The sequence below is a fragment of the Stegodyphus dumicola genome, chromosome 4 (genome assembly GCF_044657685.1).
Source record: "Stegodyphus dumicola isolate Sdum_Otavi_A_Nest chromosome 4, ASM4465768v1".
Taxonomy (NCBI): domain Eukaryota; kingdom Metazoa; phylum Arthropoda; class Arachnida; order Araneae; family Eresidae; genus Stegodyphus; species Stegodyphus dumicola.
Genome location: NC_140771.1, coordinates 2,742,718 through 2,756,799, shown reverse-complemented (window position 1 = coordinate 2,756,799; position 14,082 = coordinate 2,742,718). Strand labels below are relative to the sequence as shown.

The window sequence follows — 14,082 nt, the reverse complement described above, 5'->3', positions numbered from 1 at the left end:
TTAAAAAAAAAGTTTAAAATTTGAATAATATCATCTATAATTAAAAAAAACTTTTAATATAGGATTAATAAATATTTATTATGCATCATTGAGGGAAAAAATTTCATATAATTAATTCTCCGTAAAAGTTTATTTGAAATTTAATGTTAAAAATAGCTGTGGCAATAAAGTAGGTGCTTAGAATAACACCTACTTTAAGATGATGGTAAAAATTTTATAGATTATAATTAAAAATTTTTTCGAAAAATTTATAAAAATTATTTAAAAAATAAAACACAAAAAATGGGTGAATTCTATTTGGAATGAACCTAAATTTCAAAATGTGAAAGGAAAAATAAAGTTTAATCAAAAAAGAGATATTAATAAATATATGCCAAATTCAATTAACATTGAGGAGCTAAAATTTTGAGAGCTAATTTTTTGAAAACTACTCATACGATTTTTACAAAACGTGGCAGTCTGCCATAATTTAAGTCGTAGAATCGAAATATGGAAAAACATTGGTGTGTTATTTCAGAAAAATTCCGTTTTTGGGTCAAAATACTATGTTAGAATAGTGCTATATATAAATCTAATATATATCCTAAGTCGCGTTTTCGAGACATGAAAAATGCAGTTTGAATTTTGTCAATCGGCCCAGTAGAGCGAGAGATGTAGAACTTTCCCTTTTTTTTTTTTTTTTTTTTTTTTGTGCAGTGTACCTAGTGTGTCATGTCAGTTAAAAATATGCTGACTGATTATTATGGAAGTTAAAGTAAAATTCAGTGGCATTCACAGTTCATAAGTTTCTTGAAAAAATTACAATTCTGCTGTTATATGAATTACAGTGTTATTTATAATATATAATGTTATTTTTTGTTTATATTATGTAATATATATAAACTAATTTATAAATATTTTCAAAGAAAAATATGTATATTAACTCTTTATGCACAAATTCTGCTTATAAAAATTGTGTAAATTCTAAAAAACATACTGTCTTTCGAAATCTTTTTTTCTGGCTGTCATTTAATTCAGCTTTAATATACTTAAACCAATTAAAATTGAATACATTAAAGGCTAATGATTTTTTAAAGGTGTATTATATTTTTGTTTATATTACACCTGTAGCTTAACAAGCAAGCTATTTTGATCTTTTATTATTATTATTTTTTAATACAGTACAAAGTCCGTAATCTGGACTTGTCGGGACTTCGGCGATTCCGGATTATAGATCTTCAATTTAAATTTGGTAAGATGGCATGCAGAAATTATACAATTAAAAATATGAAACCGTAATTTATGAAATAAAGAGCAATTATGATCTAAAGGATATCAAAATTTACAAAAAAAAAAAAAAAAAAAAGATTAATATTTAGTTTAGTAAACATTTCTTTCAGTGTAAGTTGTTTATGTTGCTTCGTTTTTTGTGCTAATACTTTCTCTTTAATTCTATAAACAGACATAATTTCTTGTTCAGTTACAAAGTTCCACTGTTCAAGTCCTGTAATTGCTGTGTCGAAAGTACCGACTAATTTGTCAATCGAAATGTTTTCGTTTTCAATAGCATTCTCTGATACTTTCTTCACTATCGGAGCACGCATGGGTAAACGCTTTACGCGCATGCATAGCGGATGCACGCATCAAACGCGCATGCTTAAGTTTGTGGGTTTGAGGTCCGGATTATAGATCATTCCAGGTAATGGACGTCTGGATTATGGACTTTGTACTGTATTATAATTAAACAAATTTTTAATGTGCTGTTTGTTGGTTTAGGTGAAGCTGAAAACATCTTGCAGTTTGAGGAGCATTTATTACATTTGCCATTGGGCCTTCCTAACTTTGACTCCATTGAAGAGGGTCGCCATGAGCAACAAGATGAAGAATCTTTAACCAAAGCTCATGATATTTTTCTGTGAAATACCTGTGATTAGAAATGAAACTTTTTTCTTATACACTTTTCAGCAATATTCACAATGAAATGGTAGATTTATTAATCTTAATGATACAAAAAATACAACTCTGCCATGACCAATATCATATGAAATGAGGCTTGTAATCTCATGTAATTTAAATTATCACTATGTTATAATGCATACCATTTGTACGATATTTGTGTAGATTTATGAATTGCAAAAATTTAAAGAGTTATTTTTCTGTTATTAATTCATATTTATAAGAGAAAATTAGATTTAAAATCTTTTAATATGATGATTTTTATTATTGAAAATATTGTTTATTTATTTAGTTTTTTATAAATTTTTGCAGTTGGTTGATTAATTTTTATACTGTTTCAGTAAAAAGCATTTTTTATCTTATACTATCCTTAGTGTAATTTAGTTTAAAAATAAAAGTTGATATATTTATAGGTTATAAAGATGAGAAATGTAGTCTATTAAACATATATATTTATGAATTCTATATCGTATGTTTTTCATAAATTTTATTTATAAAATGTGCTGATCTATAATTTATTTTTAAAATATATTTTTTATTTTATTGACAAGAATGTAAAATACATAGTCAAGAAATTTTTGTTTGAATTGCAGAAGTTTGAAGAAAAAAAACGCATTGAACATATTTTCATAAGAGGATGATTTATTTTATATAGAGGAAGAGATTTTTAATTTTAAATAAAAATTTATCTATTGAAAAATTCTGAAATATACTTTATTCTCTTCGTTATCCATTGAAATACTCAAATAACCTATCTGTCGAAAACAAAGTGAAAATCTTAGCCATGCTCATAAATTTCATTACATGAGTTCTTGGTTCATAAAATAGTTGTTAAAGTTTTTTATTATAAAATGTTATTATTTGTTTGTTTTTATAGCATTTAATGATTAAATTCTAGTAAATAATTGAAAAAGGTCTTAATTATTTGCTTCTTTTTATCTGCATTTTGCAATTTAATACTATAATAAGTCCCTTTTGTTAATTGTGTCCCCAAAACTGAAGTGAACATATGAATCTTGGGATTATAAGAAATGATCTTAAATAATTAATAAAAACAGGAATAATCCTAAACTCTTAAAATGTTCATTAGCTAAGAATTTCTAGTTTCTTAGAATTAAAGTCCAGTTTACTTTCAAATATTTAAATGAAAAATCATGAATTATCTCAAATGCATACAGAAAAACATAGCATTTATTTACATTGTATTTTTTAGAGTTAAGTATTTTTCTTGTATGTATTTCTGTGGTATTTTGAAGTTTTAATTACTTCCACCTCTAGTTTTTATGATTTCCACCGTATGCTGAGTGAGATGAAATATTTTTCATACTAAGGGTTCTTTTAATAGGTTTTTGGGAAAAAAAATTAAATAAAACTATATTTTCAGTCTCATTTAAGTTTAAAATCTTTTCTAAAAATCCTTTTCAGTTTTGAAAGGTATACTGAATATGCAGTCTGAAAAATTACATTAGTGATGGCATTTAACATGACACCAATACCTTTAATGTCATTCTCATCATACTAGCTTACCCAATTTGCTTAACCATGTTTTGTATTAGAATTAAAATAATACTATTTAAAAGATGAAGAGATCACAGTCAACTCAAAAGTATGGCTTGACCTACTAGTTGGACAGCTTAGCTCTTGTCCTCTCATGCTCATAATTTTTGCCTTTATAGTCCAGCATCAAATCTGTTCAATAATGAATTTTATGGATTAAAATTATTGTTTAAAATTCATATAATTTCCTTTTATTATAATTCTTGTTATTTTGTTACATTTCTGTTGAATTTCAGTATTTAAAGAATAGTGGTATATGCATGATATTGATTTCTAAGAAAGTTTGTGGAAGTATATATAATGTTCATGATATTAGTAAAGTAGACAAAAGTGCATTTTAAAAAAATTACGAAAGAACTAACAAGTTTAAAATTAGGGTTTAGTGCTGCTGAGTTTTATAAATCAATTTTAAAAAATTAGAATTAAAATACCTAGAAAAAGCCATAAGAATACTTGAATGCAACCTATTCCTTATTTCTGAAACATGTTGCAAAAAGAAAAAATTTTAATTAATAATATTTGAACTGAAAATGCATATAAAACATGAAAAATGGAATCATACGAGTACCAAAAAACTTTGTTAATCTCTTTTGTTCAAAGCTTCAAACAGAACTTGTCAAGAGAAAAGTGTTTTGAAGCTTCAAACCAATTTGATTAGCTAGACCAACTAAAACTAGTTTCGTTCCAACAAATCTAGTGAGACTTCGAATGGCAAATCGAACTTAAATTTTTTAAAGGTGCCAAAACAAATGAACTGTCTCATTGAATTCTTGTCTTTTCCCAACTTGTTTCAGTTGTCCAATCCACAAAAGTATTAAATTTTGAAATAAGTATTACAAATTAGAGACTAAAAATTGAAACGGATAATATACAAGTAAAAGACAAGTAAAATGAAAATATAGAGACTAATGGAAATAGAAATTTGCCTATCAAGGCAAAAGATCAAATATAATTTAAATGTGAAAGAAATCTTTATAATAAAAAATAAACACATAGAAAGCTCAAACTATTTTCATACATGAAAATTAATTTGATTGTCCTTTCTAAAGACAAAAAAAGGCCTGGTTCGAATGCGTGAATTAATAAACTTTTGTTTTAAAAAGTTAGAAACCTGTTAAAGTAAAAACAGGAAAGAGCAAATTTGCTCAAAAATTTTAGATAAAACCAAATGCATTTTCTGTTCAAATATTGTTTATTAAATTTTTTTTTTCTTTTTGAAGTGTGTTTTCGAAAAAAGGGATAGTTGCATTCAAGTATTCTTACGGCTTTTTCTAGGCATTTTAATGCTAATTTTTTAATGTTCATGATAAATTTACTTTACAGAATAGCAGTTTTCAGGTTATATTCTTTCTCTTCATTTCTTGTCAAGAAAATTTTATGGTGATAAAGGTTACATTATTTTATCTGAATATTTTTATAAAATGTTGATGAAAACCGTAGAGTGCTTCTAAATGTCTTTGAATTCGTGAAGTTGAAAATCATTATATAAATGGTAATATTTAAATAGCTTACAGTTTTATTTATAACCACAATATCTAAATAAATTATATCTCAATAGTTGAAACAAAAACAACTGAGAAATACTTTATTTGTTTATTATTAATATATGTTGAACCTATATTAATATTGTAATACAAATTGTTAACCTCTTAGTAACATATTTCCAAAAATGTGAATTTTCATTAATAATTTTACATGGAAATAATTTTTTTTTTTCAAAATGAATTATTAGAATTGATTATGTATATAGTAGCTATTTTGCATTGTAATATTTTATAGTTTTTATTATACTTTGTTGATATAAATTTCACTTTAAGACTTACAGTTTAAATTATCAGAAAATGTTACCTTCTAGCAATAATAACATATAATTACTAAAACAAAAATATAATAGAGGGGGGAAGAAGATTCTGAGAATTGAAGATAATAAATCTATGAATTAATTTTAAAAGGAAAAACAACCATTTATAATAAAACGTTCTCGATTTAATTTGATTTCCGGGAAAGGCTAGTGCTTATTGTATAACTGAGTTTGTCTTAAGACTCAGTTTGAAATATCATATTTCATATCAATATTTACTGGAAAATGTTTTATACAAAAGTTGACAGCTGACACAGAAAACTTTATAACAAGTAATTGTGAACAACAATTTAGGGGGGGGGACTATTTTGTAAATTATTTTTACTTTAGAACTAAATTATTGTTATCAGTGACCAAATAAAATGAAGATATTTGATACTTCATTGTTATATTATGTGTAATAATTTATGCTCAAACTTTAAATGCATCAGAATTAAATACGTTATATAACAGTTACTGTATATTATATAATGTATTTAATTCTGATTCAAACCATTGTAATTTGCTTTTTAGATTTTTAAAAATAATTTAATATGTTATTCTTAAACTTTTGCAATTGATTGGAAATTAACTTCTCATTCATTTGAAGTGTACAAAACAGACCTAATACATTTTGAATTTTCAGTTTGCTGTTTCCATAGATATTGAGTTTCACCAAAACTGCATTTAAATGATATTTGCAAACTTCAGTTATTAAATCCAGCACGTTTTTGTCCTAACTTTATAATCTTTTTGACAAATATAAAATGAACTTGTTGAATAACATATTAACAATTTAAAGATGTGTATTGTGCTCTTGTTAAACCTTGAAAGAGATTTAATTGTTTTACTAATTCTTTACACAGTTTAGCTGATTTATTTATTATCAGAGGATGTGATTCGATTCATGCATTGAGTATGATGTTACAAATTATTAATTATTAAATAAAACTAAAAAAATCTTCATGGTCAATAGTGCTGTAGTTTTACCTCTTAAGCTGTCATATTGAAATCAAAAATAATATACAGTACAAAGTCCGAGATACAGACTCATCGGGACTTCGGCGATCCCGGATTTGGGATTTTTCTGGATATTAGATCATCAGTTTAAATCTAGTATGATGGCATGTAGAAATTATAAAATTAAAAATATGAAATCATGATTTATGAAAAAATGAAATATTTATGATCTAAAGGGTATAAAAATTTGCAGAAAAAAACTTAATATTTACATGTTTACCTTATTAACACGTTGAGCGCGTCGCCGGTCCCAAACTTTCCGTGTGGCTGGCGTCGGTCACTGGGGACCGGCACTGGAATTTTCATTTGGCTGGGGTCAGTCCGCCAGCCTGACAGTATTAAAGTTAAAAAATAAATATAGTCTCAATGAAATGTGATAAAATTTAGTTTTAATAAAATGTATTGAAACATTCTAAACAAAAATACGACTTAGCGCTGCCGGCTGAACGGAAAGGACAGCAAATTCGCCGCCGCGCTCAACGTGTTAAACATTTCTTTCAATTTCAGCCCTGTAACTGCTGGGTTGAGAATTCCGACTAACTTGCCAATCGAATTTTTTTCATTTTCAATAACCTTTCTGTCATTTTCTTCACTATAGGTAGCTGTATTTTCTGGACTTAGAATCATACTACAGATTTCGCCGTCTGTTAATTGATTGCTGATTTGGGGCATTGTCATCGCAATGAAAAACTTATGTTAACTACTCTTCTTCCCTAAATTCTTCCACTCGGTGTGGCCATGAGAGCTCTGGCTCCGGTTCTGGCTTTATGTGAATAACAAATCAGTTATTCTTAATTCAAATTGCACTAAGTGTAATCTTTTAGCCTATGAGTATCATTAACGAAATCTTTTTTAGCATATGAAATTTTTGTTAAATCTTTCCTCGTCATTATTCTTGGGGCATTTAACTTAAATCTTAATCGACGCCAAGCGTAATGTCAACAGAAAAGATTTCCATACTCTTAGCTATTCAGTTACTAATATATAAAAAAAAAATTGTTTGGGCATTGTTGCAGGAGTCATTACTCAAATTATCATGTGCTGATACACATGGGGTGATGAAAGAAAAATATAATAAATAATGATTTGCTAGCTTGGCGTCAATGATATAAAATATTAGTTGGTGTAAAATGAACAATGTTTCTATGTAGAATGTTTCGGTGTGAGATGTATGCTAAGCAAATACGCAGCTACGGAGTCAAATTATTGATCGCATGCTAAAATGATTATTTCTTCAATAATGATGTATTTTATTTAGCGCCGAAATGAGATGAAGAATCAGGACTCACTCCATGTTTTATTATGAGGGGAAAAAAATCAAATGCGCATGCGTAAAGCATATACTCCCCCCCCCCCAAAAAAAAAAATTCGTAAAAAAAAAATGGTGGCTTTGAGATTCGGATTTTAGACCATTCCGGATATTGGACATCCGAATCTCGGACTTAGTACTGTACAAGCTTCTAACCTTTTAGTTATGTTCAACTAATAAATTCTATAGAATTCTTATGTAATTTTTTTTATGTATAAACAGACAGTTCTAAAAAAAAAAGGTGTGATAATTTCAAAGTAAAATTTTGTTAACATTATGAACAATAGTTTAAATGCATTCTTTTAAATACCGTAAATAAAACTGTTTTAGCCTTTTGATAAATCAGTTCCTTATAAAGCTGGTATCAATATAATCAAATTCATAATACCTATAATATATATGAATTTCTTTAAATTTTTATGAATTAGATTGGACTTCTTATTCCCTAGCAAATAATTCAGGGGTAATAATTCAATATTTCCTTTTCAACATATTTTATATGTTTCTTAACAGGCATGTTTTTCACAAAAGATTGCAAATATGAATATAAAAGAACATCTTGAGTCCACATATGCTAAGTAGTTTATGTCATTTTTGTCTGTGTAGACGGATGCAAGTATGGTATAAAAAAAGTGTATTACATCACTATTGATGCCTTGCTGGTAAAGCTGCAATTTTCTAAGATGTTATAACTTTCTAATATTTGCACAACTGTCTTTCAGAGTAAGATGGTGCTTTTACATTGCATAATGGCAATATCAGTGTTCTTTCTTTGCTATTATTTTCTGATATTTTACTTTAAGAGAATTTTTTAATATTATGTAGTTATTTAAGAACTCTTTTTATCAGGTGCATCTATTCTGTTGCTTTTTCTTTTTATTATTTATTTATTTATTTATTGTTTTTAAATTTAGATTTATTACATTATACTTGTTGTGAAAATGCAATTTCTTACTGTATTTTGTAGAAGTCTGTAGAACAAATGTTTTGCCAAATATTTCCTCTGTGTTGATACATTTATATTTAGTATTATGCACAATGTTGCAAGTTTTTTAGTTGCAATATTTTTGTTATAAAGTTTTAACATATAACTTAATTATGTAAAAGAATTATCGGAGCTTATTTTGAATATTTTAATGTGTTACATGTTATATATTTTTAATTAATATGCAAGATGTTGGGCTAGTTATATTTTTTTATGTTTTTAATTTAAGGTTATATTTTAGTTTGAAATTGTGCAATGTATTTTTTTGGTGATTTTAATTGATGTTTAAGTTTTTGTTTAAATTTTATGTGTTGTTGTTATAACTGCTCTTTAATATATATAGATTTTATATGCTTTGTTAACTGCTTAAGTGCAATATCCCTGAAGATAAAAGAGAATGATTTTTTATTAATGTTAAACATTGTAGCAATTCATTCTCATGTTTCTGAATGAATTGAGAGAAAGAAGTGCATTACTTATTTTACATTTGTTAGAATATGATGATCTAGAATCATGTTGTCATTTCTAGAGTATTTATAATATATAATCCAAGAGAGAGTAGAATAGTGAGATATTATGTATAATTTTTAGATTATTTGTTAGATATAATACAGTGGTTTCCTCTCTCCGATTTCTATATACTTGTTATATTTCAAATGATCTCTAAATATGTATAACATCTGTATTTCTATATACCTAACATAATTTTTTGGAAAAGGTAAAGCTTTGCTATTAGAAAAGTTGTACATTTAAAAATAATAAAGCTATTACTCATAATTATGTGCTCTATATATTGAGTCTTGGTAAAGTAGGTTTTAGACAGCAGTTAAATCACAATATCAAAATAGGCTTGCTGCTAGGATAAAATATTCGGGTAACTATACTAATGAACAAATAATTGAGTACTAACAAGGGCATATAAGAAGTTCCTTTATGAGGTAAAAGAATTATCATGAAATTTAATTTTAAAACTTAAAAATTATTTAATATTGTAAGTATGTTTTGCTGTTATATAGGAAAATAGCTGGATTTTTTAAAAAAATATCATTTTTATATCACAATACATTAAAAAAAAAGTTAGCTTCTTGTAAAGAGAAATTTTGGCCCATTTTGTTTTTTTCTAAACCTCTTTATTTTTTGTGTCTCTACAGTATTCATAATATATTTTTAAAGTATTTTTGGATGAGTTGATGCATAATCAGTATTTGATAATTTAATTAAATAAAAGCTAAGATCTTATATAAAATTAAATATTTAAATTTTAAATTTATTTAATTTAAACAGCCAGTCTTAAAATTTTATCTTATGTTTGAATAATGCACAGAACCGTTAATAGCTTGATAAAAATTATCCCACCCCCAAAAAAAGTTTACAGTTCTAGAATGTTTCACAAAAGTACTGTTAGAGACAGAACATAATCTAATCAGTAATTACCACTTCAAGACATTAAAAACGTTAAACACGAAACAATATAAATAAGCTGGGGTGCTGTCCTTCAAAACTGTGGCGGAACTGACCATAAAGTCAGATTGTTACCTGTATATTGCTCAAGGCTCTGGCCAATGACAGATGCAGTCTAGTACTGCTTGCCACGATAATATTTCGTTGGCTTGTTCTAATTACATCAGACAGTGAGATTAGTAGCAACAACAATAACAACAGAACTTTTCACAAAAGTACTGGTAGAACTCCTCTCAGTATGACAGAGCACAATCAGTAAATATCATTTCAGTTAAATACAAAATAATGTAAAAAGCCACAATGCAGGAGATTTTTCCCCATCCACTGAGAAATTTCTAGTACCTTCTATTTCTGCAAATTGCTTGGAAGGCATACACAATTACAGTTACATAGGGCCACATACAGTTACATTTGCATACAGAAGGACCAGTTCTACTGGAATCGGACCAAAATGTCGCCAAGTTTGGCGAAAATATTAGTTGCTAAAACCATCGCCAAACTTGTCATTACCTCAGTGAAAATGGATTTGCCCCCTGTACCCTTATTTTTCCGGCGAAGCTTCACTGTCTTGAAGCCTTTCATGTTACATTATACATGAGGTACTACACTTTTACATATAATTTCTCTAAAATTATATATAAAGATACAAAATTTATAACAATATTTAATTTTTCATGCTTCCCTTGTGAGCATTATATTGTAATAAGCACTGCAACCTTGCCCTGGATTCCGCTATCTGGCACTATTTTTGTATTCTGAATCTACCTATAAGGAAGTGTAATAAAATACAGTATAAAGTCGGACTCGTTGGGATTTCGGCGATTCCGGATTGAGGGTTTTTCTGGATTATAGATCATATTTAAATCTGGTAAGATGGAATGCAGAAATTATACAATTCAAAATATGAAACGAATCTGCAACACAGTTTTCAGGCTATAACGGGAGAGACAGCTTCACGGCGAAGCACTAAAATATAGCTCTCGACTCGGTCGATCGTTCTCGGAGCTCAACACAAGATAAAACTCGACGATACACTCACGATAAACTCGACGATAGTCTCAACGATGCCCACCTACGATGTCGTAACTCGCGTATAGGCAGGGTTTATGTAGCTTTTGACCTGCCTTCGAGAATATTCAAGGGTAAATTTCTAGGGAATTCGTTCAAGAATATTCTCCATCCGTCTATGGCATATTGCCGATTTCGTAACCAAATGGGCGATTTCGCACCAAATATGGCAACCGTACGTTCCCTACCTTTCAACCATGATATTTTCTGGCAACACTAAACCCACTTTACTGGGAAGCTATCTTACCGCACATTTCATACTAATACTAACCAAACCGTTGATCCCAGTAAACAATTCATCTTCCATGTTTACGTATACAAACGGGCGACATACCGATTAAAGTATCCAAATGATGATATTAATCGCAATCACATAAAACGACGTTTTGAAAACATTCACGTTTCGACACATACACGTTTCTAAAACATTTGGGCTAATGTCCCTTTGGGGTAAAAATATTTAAAAACAGCATATCTTTAGAATTTCCGATAGACAGTCTTGCGCACTAGAAATAAATTGTTTTTTCCCGTACAGTGTTGCCGTTGCTTGCATTGATATAGACATGTTTGCTAATCAAAAATTCCTTTAAAATTTACAAAATATGAAGTAGGCAAAATATGAAGACATGACAAAATATGATTTACAAAATATGCAGAATTACACAATCTGAAACAAATTCTAATTCGGGTTTCCAGGTGTCCATATTCGGGTAGAGGACTACAATATTCAAAATTTCATGACTCTAGATACCATCGTTTTTTCACGATGCGAGAAACGTACATACATTCATGCAGATTCTTCATTATTTAATTTCTTTAAGTATAATGCAGTGTAATAATATTTGGCGGCAACAATTTAAAAAGTGATACGTGGTTTATACGGGACCGACACAAAATGCCTTTTCGAGATTAACAGCCCTTCTAGGCTAGTGCTTTAAGGGGGGTGAATTAGGAAAGCTAAACTTTATTTTAGGAGGCTAATCTTTAGAATTTACGACTAGGAAAGCTAGTCTAGAAGCTATTTACGACTAGGAAACTAGGAAAGCTAGTCTTTATTAGAATTTACGACTTCCTAGTGTCAAAATGTGCTTCAGTTTATAATTTTTTTCGAAATTGTTTATGTCGCCAGTATTAAATAATGATAAAAATAATAATGAAAAAATCTGAAAGGGACGATTTTACCGATCGTCTAGAAGGGCTTAATTTAAAGTAGAGATCATAGGCAGAGATATCCCAGGTGGAATAGTGGAATATTTTAAAGGCTATTACATATGAATATGCATTTAGACTAAAACTGGAACGTTTTGTATATTTAAAAAGAGAAAACATAGCAAATGCAATTCTATGTAATTAGATATATCATGAATTAAATGCATTTTTACTTAAATCAAACATATTAAAATGCAAAAAGATAATATTCTTAAGAACTGCGTCTATTTCTTTTAAATAGCTTAGCTTATTAATTAAATACCGGACAAATGAAAGCATTATATCTTACGTTTTTCCGAAAGGCAACAGACTCGAATGAAAAGTAAAACAACGAAAAATCGTGTTTCGAGACTTAATAGCCTTTTGGGGAGGGGGAAAAAATCAGTGTCATATCCAAAGACAGAGACAAGCGAAAACGCGTCAAACAATTTTCTTCGGAAGACTAAGTTTCGACTGAGGTTAAATTTTTCTAAATAAAGAAACACATCCCTATCTTTAGCTAGCTGTTTCATTAAAGAAGTAACGAAGTAAGAATGAGACGCTTTAAAAAGTTTCAGTTGCTTTGAAAACAAGAAACGCATTTAATTTTATAAGGTATTTCTCTCGCCTTCTTGGCGTGCCTTCGTGGTGTGGTAGTCTGCACTCTGGGCGCGTATCCAGAGGTCCGCAGTTCGATTCCCGGGGAAGGTGTTGCTGATTTTTCAATCTCTCCTGCTACTAAAAAATACCCAATGTCTCTACAATTTAACCTTCGTTAAACAAATAAGTGATTTTTTTTTTTTTTTTTAAATTCAATCTTTTTCTTAGTTTTTCCCACACCCTACCAGTGACCACTTAATATCGGTAGTTCGATTAAAGTTGCGAACCTATTTGAACTAGTAGGCTACATGAGTGCTTCTCGTAGTTTCTCACTTATGTAATTATGTATTTATGTAATATGTTATCACTTATGTATTTATGCAAGACAACATATTCTTGCTTCAGCAAAAGAAATTCATATTTTTTCGGATTGTTGCACGGGTCAAAACCAAAATCATACCGTTTTAATAAGGTTCCTCTTAGCTCTTTCTGTGATCAGAGAAAATTTGATTGTCCAGGAATAATTTCCTGTAAGGGGACATAGCTTCCGGTCTTGTGATAAGACTTTTGGTGTTATTAAACGTCACATTAGAAAAACGGATCGAGTATACACACCAGCCCAGTATCTCTGAAAGCAGTTCTGATGGTACAATTATAGCTATATTGCTGGAAAACAACATCCTAGACTTCAACAGTTAGTGGTCAAGATACTTAAAAAAAAAAAAAAAAAAAAAAACAAGTTGTGCCTTTGGAGGATATTGCACAAAGATCTAGTAGAGCAAACCATTCTTTTAAAATACTCGATTATTACTGTTTCGAGATAAAAGACGGGGTTTTTATTTGTCTATAACGCGTTGAATCGTTTGACTGAAAAAACTCCAAAACTGAAGAGACCCGGAGGTAGAAATATTTCTCCCCTCTGCACCAGCCTATTCTGGGAAGAATGTCATTAACATAAAGAAAACAGACGATATCAAAAAAGTTCTTCACTTTATATAAGGTATTTCTCACGCCTTCCTAGTGTAGTGGTTCTGCACGCTGGGCCTGTCTTCCAGAAGTCCGTGGTTCGATTCCCGGTGAAGGCGATTGCTCGTTTTTCATCTCTCCGGATTTTCCAAT

The 14,082-nt window shown here is 29.0% G+C and overlaps 1 protein-coding gene across 2 annotated transcripts in view; it reads left to right on the top strand.

Moving 5' to 3' along the window:
* The window catches only part of LOC118201907 (plasminogen receptor (KT)), a 122,019-nt gene that overhangs the window by 28,459 nt on the left and 79,478 nt on the right, over positions 1–14,082 (top strand). Inside the window, exon 4 of one of the 2 annotated variants that reach the window (XM_035374068.2) lies at positions 1,756–9,423. The exons of the other annotated variant lie outside the window; for it this stretch is intronic. Coding sequence (XP_035229959.2) covers positions 1,756–1,898 — 143 coding nt within the window. The 3' untranslated portion in view covers positions 1,899–9,423. Of the gene's footprint in view, positions 1–1,755; positions 9,424–14,082 lie in introns of those variants that run through there. 2 annotated transcript variants of the gene reach the window in all.